This window comes from Urtica dioica, chromosome 8 (genome assembly GCF_054948205.1).
Source record: "Urtica dioica subsp. dioica isolate 48M chromosome 8, U.dioica_male_clone48M_v1_H2, whole genome shotgun sequence".
NCBI classification, from domain to species: Eukaryota; Viridiplantae; Streptophyta; class Magnoliopsida; order Rosales; family Urticaceae; genus Urtica; species Urtica dioica.
The window spans coordinates 6,863,503-6,877,379 of record NC_142763.1 but is presented as its reverse complement, the minus strand read 5'-3'; the positions used below and the strand labels follow the sequence as shown (position 1 = coordinate 6,877,379).

The following is a 13,877-nucleotide window of genomic DNA, read 5'->3' as shown; positions in this document are numbered from 1 at the left end:
TACGTCGTGTAGAATTTTTCTTTAGTTAAGAAAATTCCCATCAAGTTTTTGGCGCCGTTGCCGGGGACTACGGTTCTATTTTCGATTGAATTATCTAGTTTAATTTTTGAGTTTGCTTGTTATTATTGTGCTTATTGTGTGCCTCTTATGTTTTAAAGGTGCATGCGACGACGTAACCCTCCGCTCATTCCTATCAATCACGAGATCGAACGGACTTGCCGACGGAACCGAGCGGAGGCAAGGCGAGCCGCCATGGAAGGAGGCAATGAAGCACAACCTCGTGCTCGTCGAAACGGAGAACAAGTGGAAGAACGAAGGACCATACTCGATTATGGTCAACCCACTTTTGACGAGCATCAATCGGCGATACGAATTCCGGAGATGGAAGGGAGCCCGAATTTCGAGATTAAAACCTCGATCATTCACATGGTGCAAAACAATCAATTCGCCGGTTCCCCCTCCGAAGATCCGCAAGACCACATCAACAATTTCTTGCGGATTTGCAACACGTTCAACCTCTCTCATTTGTCCAAGGAAGCCGTGTGTCTCCGACTTTTCCCGTTCTCCATCCGAGACCGCGCACATGGGTGGTTATCTTCTCTTGCTCCGGGTTCAATCACCACATGGGATGACTTATGCTCGAAGTTCATCTCACGATTCTTCACTTTTGAGAAGATGACCCGGAGGAGAAATGAAATCCATAACTTTGGACAATTCGACGGAGAGTCCATCTACGAAGCGTGGGCTCGCTTCAAGGACATGATTCGGAAGTGTCCAGGCCACGGTATAGCGGAATGGGTGCAACTACAAATCTTCTATAGCGGGCTTATGGCCTCGACTCAAGACCGAGTCAACACCGCATCGGGAGGCTCACTTCTCGACAACACCACCATCGATGCATTCGCACTACTCGAGAAGATGGCCCAAGTGAACGATCAATGCCCGGTCGAGAGGAGAATTGCCGCGAGAGAGCCGATAACTCCGGAGATGGAGCTCCTCAAATCGTTGACAATTGAGGTAGCCAAACTCGCGAAGACCGTCCACGGTAAAGAAGCGGTGAAGGCGGTGGGGACATCTCACCACAAGTGTGGTTTGTGTGCAGGTCCTCACCCGACGGACGAATGTGGCGAGATAGAGGAGTCTAAGTTTGTGGGAAACCACAACAATCGTCCCACGTACCAAAACTCGGAGAATTATTACACGGGAGCGAGGAACAATCATCCAAACTTCTCATGGAGAAATCCTCAAGACCAAGTGGCAATGCAACCGGCTCCACCTCAACACCAACAACCATACCTCCCACCGCATCCTCAACAACACCATCAACAACACCATGGGAGCTCTCAATACCGGAATAATCCTCCTCCTCAAGACAAGAGACCGAATCTTGAAGATTTAATTGCTCAAATAGCAATTGAAAACACCAAGTTCATGACGAACACCACGGCCGCACTCGAACGCCAAGAAGCGGCCCTCAAAAGCAACTCGGCCCAAATAAGAACTCTTGAAGTTCAAATGGGTCACTTCGCTAAAGCCATGAGCGAGAGACCGCAAGGGTCCCTTCCAAGCAATACCGATGTCAACCCCCGATCACAATGTAACGCCATCACTTTGAGAAGTGGTAATGTGGTTGACAACTCGACCGAGAGCCAAGAGAAAAAGAAAGGAAAGGCGCATGTAGACGAGTCTTCACCGACGGATCAAGCTTCACCGACGCGACTTCCGATTGCTCCACCAATCACCAAGGTTCCCGTTCAAGTCCCGTTCCCTCAACGCCTCAAGAAAAACAACATCGACAAGCAATTTGCTAAGTTTCTTGACATCTTCAAGAAACTAGAGATCAATATACCATTTGCCGATGCGATAGAGCAAATGCCGAAATACGCGAAATTCCTAAAGGAGATCATTACCCACAAGAGACGGATAAGCGAAGAGTGCGATACTATCGCTCTCACCGAGGAGTGTAGTGCGATTATCCAACGGAGGCTACCCACGAAGTTGAAAGATCCGGGGAGCTTCACTGTTCCTTGTGATATTGGAGGCTCGAATCTTGGGAGGGCGTTATGTGACTTGGGAGCTAGCATCAACTTGATGCCGTACTCAATCTTCCTCAAGCTTGGAATCGGAGAAATCAAACCGACTCGCATCACGCTTCAAATGGCGGACCGGTCAATCAAGTATCCTCGTGGAGTGATTGAAGATGTACTCGTCAAGGTGGATAAGTTCATCCTCCCCGCGGATTTTGTTGTGCTCGACATGGAGGAAGATAGGAACATTCCTATCATTTTGGGGAGACCTTTTTTGGCGACCGCCGGTGCTCTCATTGACGTGCAAAAAGGAGAGTTGAAGTTGCGAGTCAACGGCGAAGAAGCTCTTTTCAACGTTTTTGACTCGGTGAAGTACTCGAGAGCTAGCGATGACGTGTTCCGAGTCGATATGTGCAACTCCATCATCAACGATTATGCTCACCAATCCACCGACTCACTCGAGGAATGTCTTCTAAACTCAATGGATTTTGCTAATGAGTTGTTGAGATGTGAAGCTTTAGGTGAAGCAAATTACATGGATAGCTTTGAGCCAAACCGGAGGAAGTATTTTGAAAGTTTGGGAGAGAGACCACCACGAGTCCTTCCGTCCATCGAGAAGCCACCCGAGCTAGAGCTCAAGGAGTTGCCATCGCACCTCCGATATTCCTACCTAGGAGACGAGTCCACACTCCCGGTGATCATTTCCGCTCACTTGAGCAAAATGGAGGAAGAGAAACTCTTGGAGGTGTTGCGGAGACACAAGACCGCTATAGGATGGACTTTGTCCGACATCAAAGGCATTAGTTCATCCTATTGCATGCACCGAATCCTCATGGAAGACGACCACCGCCCCTCGATCGAGCATCAAAGACGACTCAACCCGGCGATGAAGGAAGTGGTGAGAAAGGAGATTTTGAAGTGGCTCGACGCCGGAGTCATTTACGCCATCTCCGATAGCCCTTGGGTGAGCCCGGTTCAATGTGTGCCGAAGAAAGGAGGCATAACGGTGGTGAAGAACGCCAACAACGAGCTCATTCCGACTCGAACGGTGACCGGTCACCGCATTTGCATGGACTACCGAAAGCTCAACAACGCAACTCGGAAAGACCATTTTCCGTTGCCATTCATTGATCAAATGCTCGACCGTCTCGCTGGCCACAACTACTATTGCTTCCTCGACGGCTACTCCGGATACAATCAAATCGCCATCGACCCCGAAGATCAAGAGAAGACCACTTTCACGTGTCCCTATGGCACATTTGCTTTCCGGAGAATGCCATTTGGACTATGCAATGCACCGGCGACTTTCCAACGATGCATGATGGCTATCTTCTCCGACATGGTGGAGTGTACCATCGAGGTATTCATGGATGATTTCTCGGTATTTGGTTCCGATTTTGACCAATGCCTTGAACATTTGTCCATGGTGCTTGCGAGGTGTGTTGAGACAAATCTTGTGCTAAATTGGGAGAAGTGTCACTTTATGGTGAAAGAAGGCATTGTGTTGGGTCATCGAATCTCGGCGCAAGGATTGGAGGTTGACCGAGCCAAGATAGAGACGATTTCTAAGTTACCTCCTCCAATATCGGTGAAGGGAGTTCGAAGCTTTCTCGGCCATGCGGGTTTCTATAGGCGCTTCATCAAAGATTTTTCAAAGATCACTAAGCCTCTTTGTGGCTTACTCGAGAAGGACGCGAAGTTTGTCTTCACTTTGGAGTGTTTAGAAGCCTTCAACACTCTAAAGAAGATGTTAAGCACGGCTCCGATCATCATCGCCCCGGATTGGGACTTGCCCTTTGAGTTGATGTGTGACGCGAGTGATTTCGCGGTTGGAGCGGTTCTCGGTCAAAGGAAGGACACGGTCTTCCACACCATCTACTACGCAAGCCGAACCCTCAACGAAGCTCAACTCAACTACACCACTACCGAGAAAGAGCTCTTAGCTGTGGTGTTTGCCTTCGACAAGTTCCGGCCGTACGTCATCGGAAACAAGGTGGTAGTCTACACCGATCACGCCGCGATACGATATTTAATGACGAAGAAAGATGCCAAGCCTCGGCTTATTCGGTGGGTTCTCTTGCTTCAAGAATTTTATGTGGAGATCAAGGATAAGAAAGGAACGGAGAATTTGGTAGCCGATCATCTCTCTCGTCTCGAGACCTTTGAGCACGTCCACGATCGTGCCAAGCCCATTGACGACTTACTCCCCGACGAGAAACTCATGGCGGTTCAAGGAGCCGCATTACCATGGTATGCCGATTATGTCAACTATTTAGTCGGCGAGGTGATTCCGGAAGACCTCAAGTCGTACCAAAAGAAGAAGTTTCTCTCGGATGTTCGAAGGTACTATTGGGAAGAGCCAATTCTCTATCGGCAATGTGCGGATCAAATCATTCGTCGGTGTGTTCCGAAAGATGAGATGGACTCGGTGATGAGGCATTGCCACAAGTTGGAATGTGGAGGGCACTTCGGCCCGACACGCACCGCGGCTAAGATTCTCCAAAGCGGTTTTTATTGGCCGTCGATCTTCGAGGATTGCCGAGAGTTCATCATGTCGTGCGATCGATGTCAACGGACGGGAAACATCTCCAACCAAAACAAGATGCCATTGACAAATGTTCAAGAGATCGAACCGTTTGATGTGTGGGGAATCGATTTCATGGGACCGTTCCCATCGTCTTACAACAACAAGTATATCCTCCTCGCGGTGGATTATGTGACGAAGTGGGTTGAAGCTAAGGCGACTCCGATGAGTGACGGTAAAGCGGTCCTAAACTTTCTCAAGAAGAACATTTTCTCTCGTTTCGGTACTCCTCGGGCCATAATAAGTGACGGTGGATCTCACTTTTGTAACCGTCAATTCGAAGCACTTCTCGCCAAGTATAGCGTGACTCATCGGAAGGCATTGGCTTATCATCCTCAAGCCAACGGCCAAGCGGAAGCTTCGAATCGAGAAATTAAGCAAATTCTCGAGAAGACGGTTGGAAGTTCCTTGAAGGATTGGTCCAACAAGCTCCATGATGCTCTTTGGGCCTACCGAACCGCGTTCAAGACGCTCCATGATTGGTCCCCGTATCGACTTGTTTACGGGAAAGCTTGTCACTTACCCGTGGAACTTGAGCACAATGCTTTGTGGGCAATGAAAAAGCTCAATTTTGACTACCAAGCGGCGGGGCAACAAAGACTTCTTCATCTCAACGCGCTTGACGAGCTAAGGACCGACGCGTACGAGAATGCGAAAATCTACAAAGAAAATACTAAAGCATGGCACGACAAGCATCTCGTGCGAAAGGAGTTTGTAGTAGGCCAAAGAGTTCTTCTCTTCAACTCTCGGTTAAAACTTTTTCCCGGGAAATTGAAGTCTCGGTGGTCCGGCCCGTTCGAAGTCGTTCAAGTATTCCCATACGGCTCGGTGGAACTCAAGGCTGCAAATGGATCGGTATTCAAAGTGAATGGACAACGTGTGAAGCCTTACTACGGTGGAGTATTCGAGAGTGAGCGGGTAGTCACTCTCCTCGATCCCGAACAATGAACATCAAAACGGTACCCCGTCGAGCTCTAGACGTTAAATTAAGCGCTTGTGGGAGGCAACCCACGATTCTTTCGTTGTCTTTATTTTCTTTAATTTTTTTTAATTTTTGTTGTATAAAATAAAAAAATAAAAAAAAAGTTGTTCATGACAGGGCGCGCCGCGCCATCACCTTGGCGCGCCGCGCCCTTGAGACCCGGAGTTTAAAAAAAGCTTACCGAGAGCCAGCGCGTTGAGGCGCGCTCTTGGGAGCGACGCGCCTTACCATTTTTCAACATTGGCGCGGCGCGCCTGATAAGTGGCGCGACGCGCCTACTCGAGTTAAGAACCCGAAATTGGCTCAAAACACACCATTTTTCAAATTTCCTCAAACTCTCTCCCTCTCTCTCCGAACCCTACACATTTTAGCTCAAAATTTCTCATTCCAAACACAAAATTTCTTCAAAATATCGCATCCAACATCATCATTTGTGCATTCACTTCGGTTTTCATCTTTGATTTTGACTCGTTGGGCACATTTTCACCCGAATTTCAACTTTTGAGGTGAGTTTGATTTCGAATTTTTATGAGTTTAAAGCACGTTTTGAGCTTGGATATTCTTTGAATAATGTGTTTAGGTTGTTTGTAGAGGTGTTTGGGTGAACAAAATTCTAGTTTAGTGTAGTTTTCATAGTAAAATCTCATGCACGCTAGGTGTTCGTAAAAATGCCCGAGAGAGAGTTTGTTGACATTTTTGTGTGTTTAGGTCTCATTCGTGATAGTAAGTGTCTTCATGTAAGTTTGTGGTGTTGTGCATGAGTTTTTGTTTGAAAATTTTGGGTGTTTGGTCGATTTTTAATGTTTCCATATCGTGACTCTTTCCCGGACGCCGCATCCCGGCATCGTGAGTCTAATGCCGTGTCGAGTTGTGATTTTCAGGAATGGCACCAAAGCGAGCGCGAGCGGCGTCAGCCCGTGGAACTCCGTTGTCGAGGCTCATCGTCGGAGCCGAAGCAAAATGGGCAAAAATCGTAGACAAGAACTTCATCCCGGAGAGGAAATTCATACCGAGCCCCGACAACGGAAACCTAAAAGCTCAAATCGAGGAGCGCGGTTGGGCAAAATTAGCGACCATCAAGACCCGCGCTATCATGGACCTCGTTCGTGAATTCTACGCGAACCTTGGGGCCACCGAAGAAACAAGCCCTTCGGTAACGGTTCGGGGGGTTTTCGTGAGCATAACGTCGAGGGCAATCAACGAGCATCTCGGCCTCCCTAGCATACCCGATGACGACTACCACAATTTAGCCGTCAACCCTCCATTCGACGATATCTTGGCTACATTGTGCGGCCCCGGAGCGTTGTGGAAGCGCAATCCAGCGGGAGAACCACTCGAGCTCAAGACGACACACATGAGCAAGTACGCAAAGACTTGGGCTCATTTCGTAAGCTCAAACATCATGCCAAGCACGCACACCCACGGCCTCCCAATCTCCAAAGCGGTGCTCTTGTATTGCATCGTCACCGGACGAAGTGTCAACGTCGGGAAAATAATTCGAGCAAAGATGTTCGACGCGGCAAAGTGTTCAACAACCGGCGGTCTCGGTTTTGGCGGGCTTATCACGGAGATGTGTGAGACGGCCAATGTGAAGACATATTACGACGAAGAGCGGGTGCCGAAAGGGAAGAAGATTGACTCCACCTTCATCAACGGTCTTCCTCAAATGGCCGGGCTAGTGGAGGCGAATGGAAGAGGCTTCATCAACATGGTTCCCGATCTCGAGGATCCCGCCCGCTACCGACACGCGGCTCCGGAAGTGCCTATCCCCGAGCCCGACATCAATGAGCCACAATACGCTCAAGTGCTTGCTATGATGGAGAGCCTCGGCGTCGCCTCTCAAGAGCGGTACAGAGTCGAGGACCAACGGTGGGATGACTTCGTGCGTCGCGACGCCGAGCGGCGCCAACAAGATGATCAAAGATGGGAGTACACCTCTCAATTCATGCGCGAGGAGATGGACCGATGCCGTGTAGAAGATCAAAGATGGGAGCAATCGGAGGCTCGACTTGGGCAACTCGAGCGGAGCATCGATCAACTCGGTGCGGCGCACAACTCGCTCGCCACCTTTGTCGAGAATCAACAATCGTGGTTCTCGACCACGGCGGAGTTCGGCTACAACGCTTACAACCAATGGGCTCCCGGAGGCGCATCGGCAAGCTACCCCGACACAAGTGGATCCGGTGCATCGTCAAGTCTCCCCGACGGTTTCTTTGACCCGTTCCCGCCATGCTACCGATACCAAAGCCTCTACGGTGCACCACCACCACCGCCGGACAATGATGGCGACACCGCCATGTGATCCCATAGCTCCGCCTCCCTCCAATGCGCGTCATCGAGGACAATGTCGAGTTCTAGTTTGGGGGGGTGTTTCCACAAATTGTGGGGGCTTGTCGGTACTCTATTTTCTCTCTTTTCTCATTTTTCATGGATAATTTAAGTTTCATTGCTTTATTTTCGTTTTCGTAGCATATTTTGTTTTGGATAATTTAAGTTTGTTTGTTGTGTTATGTGTGTCTTTGGTTTAATCTAGTTTTTTTTTTCTTTTTAGGTTTTCCATAATTTGTGTGACTTGATCTTAAGTAGCTTAATTTCATAATTTTTTTTTTTTTTTTTTTTAGTGTTTGGATGTGTGAAATGCCTTGGTTTTGCTTGTGGAATATGAATGTTGATGACCCGTAGAGTCTTGAGACTTAAGAGTAATAGCAATGTATCTTTCTTGCGCTACAAGTTTTGTGCTTGGCCAAAACTCTATGGTGGCTTTGCTTAGCTTTTAGTGACCCGATGAATCTTCATCTCACGTTGCACGTTTCGAGTCCATAGAGAGTATTTAGGAGTTTTGAAAATCTAATCTTAGCAAGAATGCATCTCGGAACACTAGAACCGTTTGATCCTTCCTCGAGGCTCAATGGTAATAGGAGAGAAGCGTTAGGATGAAAAAGGCATAGGAATAGCCAATCAAGCCAAAAGCCAACCTGTTCTACTTCCATTTAGAACCCTATTCACATAAAGCCGAACGTAAATCAACTCTTGATACATAATCACAAAGAAGCCTAGCCAATGAATTGAAATTCCCACAAAGAACCCCGTGATCTAGCGACTCTTGAGTGACTCTTTGAGCGTGTGTGTTATATCTTGTAGAATGTGTGCTCTCTTTACTTGTCGAAATTTGTGCCGCGTCGGCTTTTGTTTATATCCATGTAAATTATTATTTTCCTTTATTTCTTCTAAGTAAAAAAAAAATGAAAAAAAAGAAAAGAAAAAAAAAAGGCACAATCTTGCCTAGTAAAGAGATGTACATATTCAATTATCCTTTTACTTTGTATTTTATTTTATTTGTATTTGGCGTGGTGCAATATTTCTTGTTAGACAAGCAAGCACATAATCTAGACTAGAGTTTGAAAAGTCTAAGTTTGGGGGTATTTGTGAAGCTTAATGTTAACGAAGAAAGGAATGTAAAAGAAAGTTGTGAATATTGCTCTTTTGGTGAGTATGAGTCGCTAGGGTAGCGTGTTTAGTCACTTAAAAACTCCATATCCTACCCTTGACCTAAGCCTAACGTTACAAGCCTTGAAAGACCTTTGGACTAGCGCTTACTCTCCTAAACCGAGTGGAGAGTGTTTGGTGAAAGCCTTATGGTGTTCCTAATTCATCATTGAATATCCATTTTGAGTTTGCATGCTAGGAAAAGGTGGAAAGAACTCCGAAGATACTTGACTTGGACTCGATGAAAACTTTTACACGGGAAGCCTCAAGCTAGGTAAAGCCACACGAGAATTGGTTGAACACTTGTATTAATTGAGCTTTACATGTGATTGTTCTAACTCTTGAGTCGATTTTGTCTAGGAGAGATGTTCATGCGAAACCAAGGCCATAGCACTTTCAACACTCATTTTTTTTAGTTTAGCGTAGCATAACTTCTTTCATTTTTCGGTATAGCTTTGTGACTTTGTTAAGTTTTGTGTGGTTGTGTTGTATATACTTTTGTTTTGTTACTTGAGGACAAGTAACGGTTCAAGTTTGGGGGTTTGATAAGTGAGATTCATTCACACTTATCTATGACTCTTAGATAAGAATCGAAGCTTGTTCTTAATTTTTTTGATATTATTTTGTAGTTTTTATTGCATTTTCAGGTTTGAGAGAGTATGAGAAGGTGGTGGTGCGAAAACGGGCTGAATCGGAGCTAAATCGAGCAAGTTATGGTCATTTGAAGTCAAGTCAACAGAAGTCAACGGCGGTCAACAAGAGGTCAGCGTTTCAAGGCTGGCGCGCCGCGCCCTGGTGGCTAAATTTACACCCGAGAGCTCGAGCGGCCAACGCGCAAGAGAGGCGCGGCGCGCCTTCAGAAATTCAAGAGTGGCGCGACGCGCCTGTTATGTGGCGCGCCGCGCCAGGTGCTTTTTCAGAATTTTTGGAGCTCGTCTTTTAAATCATTTTTGGCCCTTGGATCTCATCCAAGGGTCCATATTTGCTCCAAAAACCTCTCCTAAACCCTCATATACACTTATTCAAAGAAGAAAAAAGGAGGCTTTAGCATAGAACACTTTTTGTTTTTGTTTTGAAACCTTGAGAGAGAAAGTGAGAGAGAGAAAGCTAGGGTTTGACACTCATTTTGTTCTTGAGCTTGGGAGTGAAGAAGAAGAAGGAGAAGTGACAACCTCCATCATCCTCATCAACTCCATTTGTTCACCCTTAACTCTCTCTTTTTACTTATTTCTTGTTTATTGAACTTATTACTCCATTTATTGCTTTGAACATCATTTATTGCTTGCAAGCTATTTCTATTGAGTTTTGGTGATTACTTTAGTCTCTTGAACATTGAATATTTGTGTTTTGAATTTATTGTTTTGGTTGAGTGGATTTTTGGAGTTGGTGGTAGTAAATTAATGAGAGCTTAAGTGTTTGTTTATTTTAGCACTCAATGTCTACTTATTTTATTGCTTTAATTCTTTTGTTAATTTCTATTTTGCTTTGTTTATTCATAATCATGAGTAGCTAAGTAGATTTAGGGGTGCGATGTCGTTAAGTAATTGAGTTGGTTGGTCAAACCTTTAGATTAGATTTTGTGCTTCATGGTTGGGTTGAGAGTGAAATATTATGGGTATGGGTTGTGTGTTAACGCTAATTAGAGTAGCTAACTAATTAGTGAACCTTAGACGAGTTTAGAAACCGAGAGGTAATAAACGAGTGAGCTCTACCCGTCCCATCATTAACCTTCCTAGAGCTATAGAAAGACTAGGGGGTAGATGTAGTTGATTGAAATCCCGGGCTAAATGCGGTTTTGTGTTTTAGTAGGACCCAAACCGAGAGGTGTAAGTTCGACACGTAGCTAGATTCCTAAAGACTCGAGAGAGATTAGTGAATGTTTTAAGAGGGATTGAGACTAAATTTTACAACTCTAAACCCGAGCTTAGAATCGTACCAAGACCGACCGACTCGATGAAATAACGAAATCGCGCCCCTTCCTTTTAACTTGTGTTTAAATAGTGTTTTCACTTTTGTTTACATTTCATCTTGTTCTCAAAACAATCAAAAACCCCCATTTTTCATTTTCCATAACTCGAAAAAGAAAGCTAGTGAGTTTGCTTCGGAAATAGTCTAGAGTCCTTGTGGGATCGATATCCGTGCTTTTGCACTCTATTACTTGACGACACGTTCGCTTACATCGTGTAGAATTTTTCTTTAGTTAAGAAAATTCCCATCAAGTTTTTGGCGCCGTTGCCGGGGACTACGGTTCTATTTTTGATTGAATTATCTAGTTTAATTTTTGAGTTTGCTTGTTATTATTGTGCTTATTGTGTGCCTCTTATGTTTTAAAGGTGCATGCGACGACGTAACCCTCCGCTCATTCCTATCAATCACGAGATCGAACGGACTTGCCGACGGAACCGAGCGGAGGCAAGGTGAGCCGCCATGGAAGGAGGCAATGAAGCACAACCTCGTGCTCGTCGAAACGGAGAACAAGTGGAAGAACGAAGGACCATACTCGATTATGGTCAACCCACTTTTGACGAGCATCAATCGGCGATACGAATTCCGAAGATGGAAGGGAACCCGAATTTCGAGATTAAAACCTCGATCATTCACATGGTGCAAAACAATCAATTCGCCGGTTCCCCCTCCGAAGATCCGCAAGACCACATCAACAATTTCTTGCGGATTTGCAACACGTTCAACCTCCCTCATTTGTCCAAGGAAGCCGTGTGTCTCCGACTTTTCCCGTTCTCCATCCGAGACCGCGCACATGGGTGGTTATCTTCTCTTGCTCCGGGTTCAATCACCACATGGGATGACTTATGCTCGAAGTTCATCTCACGATTCTTCACTTTTGAGAAGATGACCCGGAGGAGAAATGAAATCCATAACTTTGGACAATTCGACGGAGAGTCCCTCTACGAAGCGTGGGCTCGCTTGAAGGACATGATTCGGAAGTGTCCGGGCCACGGTATAGCGGAATGGGTCCAACTACAAATCTTCTATAGCGGGCTTATGGCCTCGACTCAAGACCGAGTCAACACCGCATCGGGAGGCTCACTTCTCGACAACACCACCAGCGATGCATTCGCACTACTCGAGAAGATGGCCCAAGTGAACGATCAATGCCCGGTCGAGAGGAGAATTTCCGCGAGAGAGCCGATAACTCCGGAGATGGAGCTCCTCAAATCGTTGACAATTGAGGTAGCCAAACTCGCGAAGACCGTCCACGGTAAAGAAGCGGTGAAGGCGGTGGGGACATCTCACCACAAGTGTGGTTTGTGTGCAGGTCCTCACCCGACGGACGAATGTGGCGAGATAGAGGAGTCTAAGTTTGTGGGAAACCACAGCAATCGTCCCACGTACCAAAACTCGGGGAATTATTACACGGGAGCGAGGAACAATTATCCAAACTTCTCATGGAGAAATCCTCAAGACCAAGTGGCAATGCAACCGGCTCCACCTCATTTGTGAACCTTAGACGAGTTTAGAAACCGAGAGGTAATAAACGAGTGAGCTCTACCCGTCCCATCATTAACCTTCCTAGAGCTATAGAAAGACTAGGGGGTAGATGTAGTTGATTGAAATCCCAGGCTAAATGCGGTTTTGTGTTTTAGTAGGACCCAAACCGAGAGGTGTAAGTTCGACACGTAGCTAGATTCCTAAAGACTCGAGAGAGATTAGTGAATGTTTTAAGAGGGATTGAGACTAAATTTTACAACTCTAAACCCAAGCTTAGAATCGTACCAAGACCGACCGACTCGATGAAATAACGAAATCGCGCCCCTTCCTTTTAACTTGTGTTTAAATAGTGTTTTCACTTTTGTTTACATTTCATCTTGTTCTCAAAACAATCAAAAACCCCCATTTTTCATTTTCCATAACTCGAAAAAGAAAGCTAGTGAGTTTGCTTCGGAAATAGTCTAGAGTCCTTGTGGGATCGATATCCGTGCTTTTGCACTCTATTACTTGACGACACGTTCACTTGCGTCGTGTAGAATTTTTCTTTAGTTAAGAAAATTCCCATCAGTTACAAAGGTCGGATTTATAAGTTTCTAGCCTAATTTCGGAGTCATCTGGGCCACTTAATGAGATCGGCCCAGGTTTAATAAAAAGGGTAAATTAGCAAAATAGCCAAATCAAACCTTATGATTTGCTATATAGCCAAGGTTTTGTAAATACTAAGTAAATAGCCACTCGGATGACGTGGCCCAATAATATGTTTTTTCATTTCCAAATTTACCCCTGTTGCGTTTGAATTTCGAATGTTTATGAAATTTCTGATTATATAACTTCCCGGTTTTTTTGAATTTGAATTCCTCATATAAGTGTGAACATGATTTAGTCAACTTAATGATTCCCTTTATTTTAGGAACTAATTTGGACGTTGAACCTTGGCAATTTATTTGTTTCCTATTATATTATATTTACTGCATGATTTATCTTGTCTCGTTTTATTATTTAAATTTCTTGTTTCTAACGCACATATATTTCAAACGTTGTTATATCTCTCTTTCACGCCAGGTTCATCCCAGTTTATTAATGTATTTACGTATATTTACATACTGTTATAATGCAGTATATTTACATGCTGTTATTTACGTATATTTACATGCTGTTATAACGCACATAAAAGATGTTCCTGTGGCGGCTATGAGCATGATTGTTTGTTTGACCGACATCCTTGTAAATCCAAAAACACCAATTTTAAACTCATTTACAATGGTATTATGTGTAAATAATGACTTACAAATAATCTGGGCCTGTCAGACATTTACACATATTTACTGCAAAATATGTCAATTATATT

The 13,877-nt window shown here is 45.2% G+C and overlaps 1 protein-coding gene across 1 annotated transcript; it reads left to right on the top strand.

The window, feature by feature from the left end:
- The first annotated feature begins 11,506 nt into the window (after positions 1–11,506).
- LOC149387695 (uncharacterized) lies at positions 11,507–12,541 on the top strand. Its single transcript, XM_089622222.1, has one exon. The coding sequence runs from the start codon at positions 11,507–11,509 to the stop codon at positions 12,539–12,541; it is 1,035 nt and encodes a 344-aa protein (XP_089478348.1).
- Positions 12,542–13,877: the final 1,336 nt, after the last annotated feature.